Source organism: Clupea harengus, chromosome 8 (genome assembly GCF_900700415.2).
Source record: "Clupea harengus chromosome 8, Ch_v2.0.2, whole genome shotgun sequence".
In the NCBI taxonomy this organism is placed as follows: domain Eukaryota; kingdom Metazoa; phylum Chordata; class Actinopteri; order Clupeiformes; family Clupeidae; genus Clupea; species Clupea harengus.
Window position 1 is genome coordinate 22,757,180 of NC_045159.1, and position 3,255 is coordinate 22,760,434.

The following is a 3,255-nucleotide window of genomic DNA, read 5'->3' on the forward strand; positions in this document are numbered from 1 at the left end:
ACGGCAACAACTGTAGCCCGGCATTAACATGTCAACACCACACAAGAGGAACAGGAAATCAGCGCACTCTCACTCACACATACACAGAGATGTGTTTATTTTCTCTCTCTCTCCCTCACACACTCACAAGTGTAAACACAATAATAAAGCAATGGTTCAGCTAAGTCGATTGATCCAGAGCATAGCGTCAAAAACAGCCTGGAAGTGCACCATTCCAGAGACGGACGTGGGAGAGGAGAGGAGAAGAGAGCAGAGCAGAGGTGATAAACCAGGGAGCAATGGAAAGAGGAGTAGGAATCACACAGCAGGAAAGAGACACCGAGTTAGAGAGAGAGAGAGAAAGAGAGAGAGAGAGAGAGAGAGAGGGAGAGAGAGAGAGAGAGAGAGAGAGGGAGAGAGAGACAGACAGAGAGAAGAGAGAGAGAGAGAGAGAGAGAGAGAGAGAGGAGAGAGAGAGGGAGAGAGAGAGAGAGAGGAGAGAGAGAGAGGAATGTACCCAGTTGATTTGCAGGAGTGGGGACTAGGCTCTGTGTCTCCGTGCTTGGAGACGGGCAGGAGCAGGTGCGCTCTCTTTCACTTCACTCTAAAAGCCCATTGTTAACGGGGAGGAGGCGAGCAACCCAACGCCTCTTGGGCTCTAAAACAGCGCTTTGTTCTTAAGACATCATTCCAAACGCAAAGAAGCCTGATTTCCATACACCGTCTTTTTTTCCGTGTCAAAAAATGTTTCCAGTGATGAAGCCAACAATTCCAGATCATTATTAGTGCTGCGTTCGTGAGCAATAACTGTTTTCTGCGCACTGATCTGACCCGTTATTGGGGTCCTGCGAGGGTTTGAGCTCTTCAACCCGACCCACGCCTGCCCGGGGAAATAGAATGGGGGGATGGGGGAGGAGGGGGTCTTTTTAATCTTCGTTTAGTGTTGACGCACTCCTATGTTGCTACGTATGGCTAACTCCTGTTGTTAGGCAGTTTGCCGTTGAATCTCTCTTGTTAATCTAATCGATTCGGATGTGTACAAAATGGTGCGGCTTGGTGCGCACATTCTGACTTCACTCTATGCCTGTTCACGTCGGACGAGGGCAGCGCGTATTTTGTGTAAATACTTTCATCAGGCGCTCGAAACCGCCCAAACGTTACTGCTCGTGAAAATCACAAAATAAAAACAGCACAAGCCGTCCCGTGGTCCGTGCTTGGGGAAGGGTGCGTATGCCACAGGGTTAATGGTTAATGACATAGCATTGTAATGTTAAGGGTAGGAGAGAGTGAGCTGCGCATCATTCCCGCCTAACTGGTCCATGGCAAATCACATAGCCCGTATAGTGTTACCAGTTACGTTACTCATCCGGCTTCCGCGACTGTACATCATCAAAATATAGATAGATCACCCCGTCAAGTTTCTACAGGTCAGTTAAAAGAAAATAGAAAATCTTTCCATCTTTCGAAAATCGTGACAATTATAAGTGCGCATCACATTTAATCGTTTTGTGTTTGCGTGGCAGGTCGTGGCCGCTAACACACAAAGTTGAACAGCCGTCGCACAATCGCGCCGGACATTCTGCATTTGCAGGTGCGTTTTCGTTTTTGCTCGAGACAGACGCGCTGTAACCACGTCCCTCTATTTGTCCAAACCGAAGCTCTGTTCAAAATTCATAGGCTTGATCTGCAGAACTTGTTTTGGCGAGGTTGAAGTAATGAGACCTCGCTGTGATTGGTACTTTGTGCGCTATTTGTTTCGCCTTAATCAATGTCTTCGCGCTAAGGAGATGCTTATTAGGAACGAAGGTGTAATCTGATGTTTAAAGCTACCTGTAGTGCTGAAACAATAACTTGCAAATCCTATCTCAGTTAGTGGAAACCAATGATCTCTTGGCCACAAAAACAGATAACAGCGCAGTCTAAAGCAGCCTCTCTTGCCCGAGGTCTGTGAGAGATATGCAACGTTATGTAACGGGCATAGCATCCAGCTCTGTTCAACCCACCTGGTTCTCTCTAAGGCAACCAGACATATTTTACTAACCCGCAAGCCCCCGTATCCCGGTACACTTCACCGTTTCAAGAACGCTCAACGGTCTTTGGGACCGTCTATGCAACTCGACTCGATAAGCTTACATCTTCTGGCTGTCCGCGCACACGCACGGATGCAAGGCTCCCAGGACAGAGAAGGATGCGAGCAGAATACATCAACTGACCCACACTAAAGAAGTCAATCAACTACTGATTTCAAACCCTTGCTGCTAATAGATAGTGTACGTCCCTATAAATAACAAGGAAATAAATCAAATCTCACCTGCATAACCAAAGAAGAGCAGAGCCCAGATGAGGTCCCTTGTTTGAAGCATTGCAATCTCTTCCAGACGTATTCTCCTAGAAGAATGCGGGCTGGTGGATTTGGATGGACGAGTTTGGTGTTTTTGTCGGATTTTAATAAATATTTTCCAAGTAGCGCAGCGTCAGGCAGTGGCGTAGTGGTATTGGTCCTAGCCGCTCTCGGTGAATGCTCGAACAGCACAGCCGCTCAGAGAGAGTGACAAGAAGCAGCCGTAGCACACAACGAGAATTAATCCGCCTGGGCACACGCATTCGCGCTCGCACTCGAGGGGGCAGTGGATGTGCTATGGCAAGCCTTTTCATCCTTCAGCCAATTTTCTTACCGGTTGTATTTCAACGCATACAGCCAAAACATGCTATTTGCCTCACTTTACCGTTCATTCAAGCATGAGTACTCAGAATTGATGCCATGCTACAGGTTTATCTAACAGGCTGTACAGTCTTACTGTGAAGATTCATTTTGAATCACCTGTGTCATCAAGTGCTATTAGGCTAAAATATACAGAGAATTAAACTCGCAAAACTACAATAACCATTTGTACTAAGGAACCACCTGGATGGTTAAATATTAAACAGATACGAGACATGACTACATATATAAGACATGCCAAACTAATGACCACTAAAAACAGTTATAATTTATTTAAAATTGAAATTTATCATTAGAAAAAAATGTATAGCAGTCGAATCATCGAATTCGAATGTATACCATTTCAAAATCAAATTATGAGATTATGAAATAGAATTTCTAACATTAACAAACACCTGACTAAAAGAGGACTGGCTTTCCATAATGCCGATCTCCACAAACTAGTGCGCCCGCCCTCCGCAGCGAGTCTACGGCGCCGCCGCCGCTGCTACCGCCGCGGCACATCAGTAACAGCAGATGGTGTGTGTGGAAAATCTTGTCATGGATTCCGGGAA

General features: G+C 46.1%; 1 protein-coding gene across 25 annotated transcripts in view; it reads right to left on the reverse strand.

Annotated features, from left to right (window-relative positions):
* ncam1a (neural cell adhesion molecule 1a) overlaps nt 1-2,547 on the reverse strand; it is a 254,269-nt gene extending 251,722 nt beyond the window's left edge. For 20 of the 25 annotated variants that reach the window (XR_006152547.1, XR_006152546.1, XR_006152544.1 and 17 more), the window contains exon 1: nt 2,291-2,547. Coding sequence is in view for 22 of the 25 variants with exons in the window: in XM_031572358.2 (XP_031428218.1) it covers nt 2,291-2,342 (52 nt within the window). In the remaining 3 variants the exon portion in view is untranslated. The remainder of the gene's footprint in view (nt 1-2,290) is intronic. The other 5 variants (XM_042708546.1, XM_031572364.2, XM_031572365.2 and 2 more) reach the window with 1 other exon arrangement.
* Nucleotides 2,548-3,255: the final 708 nt, after the last annotated feature.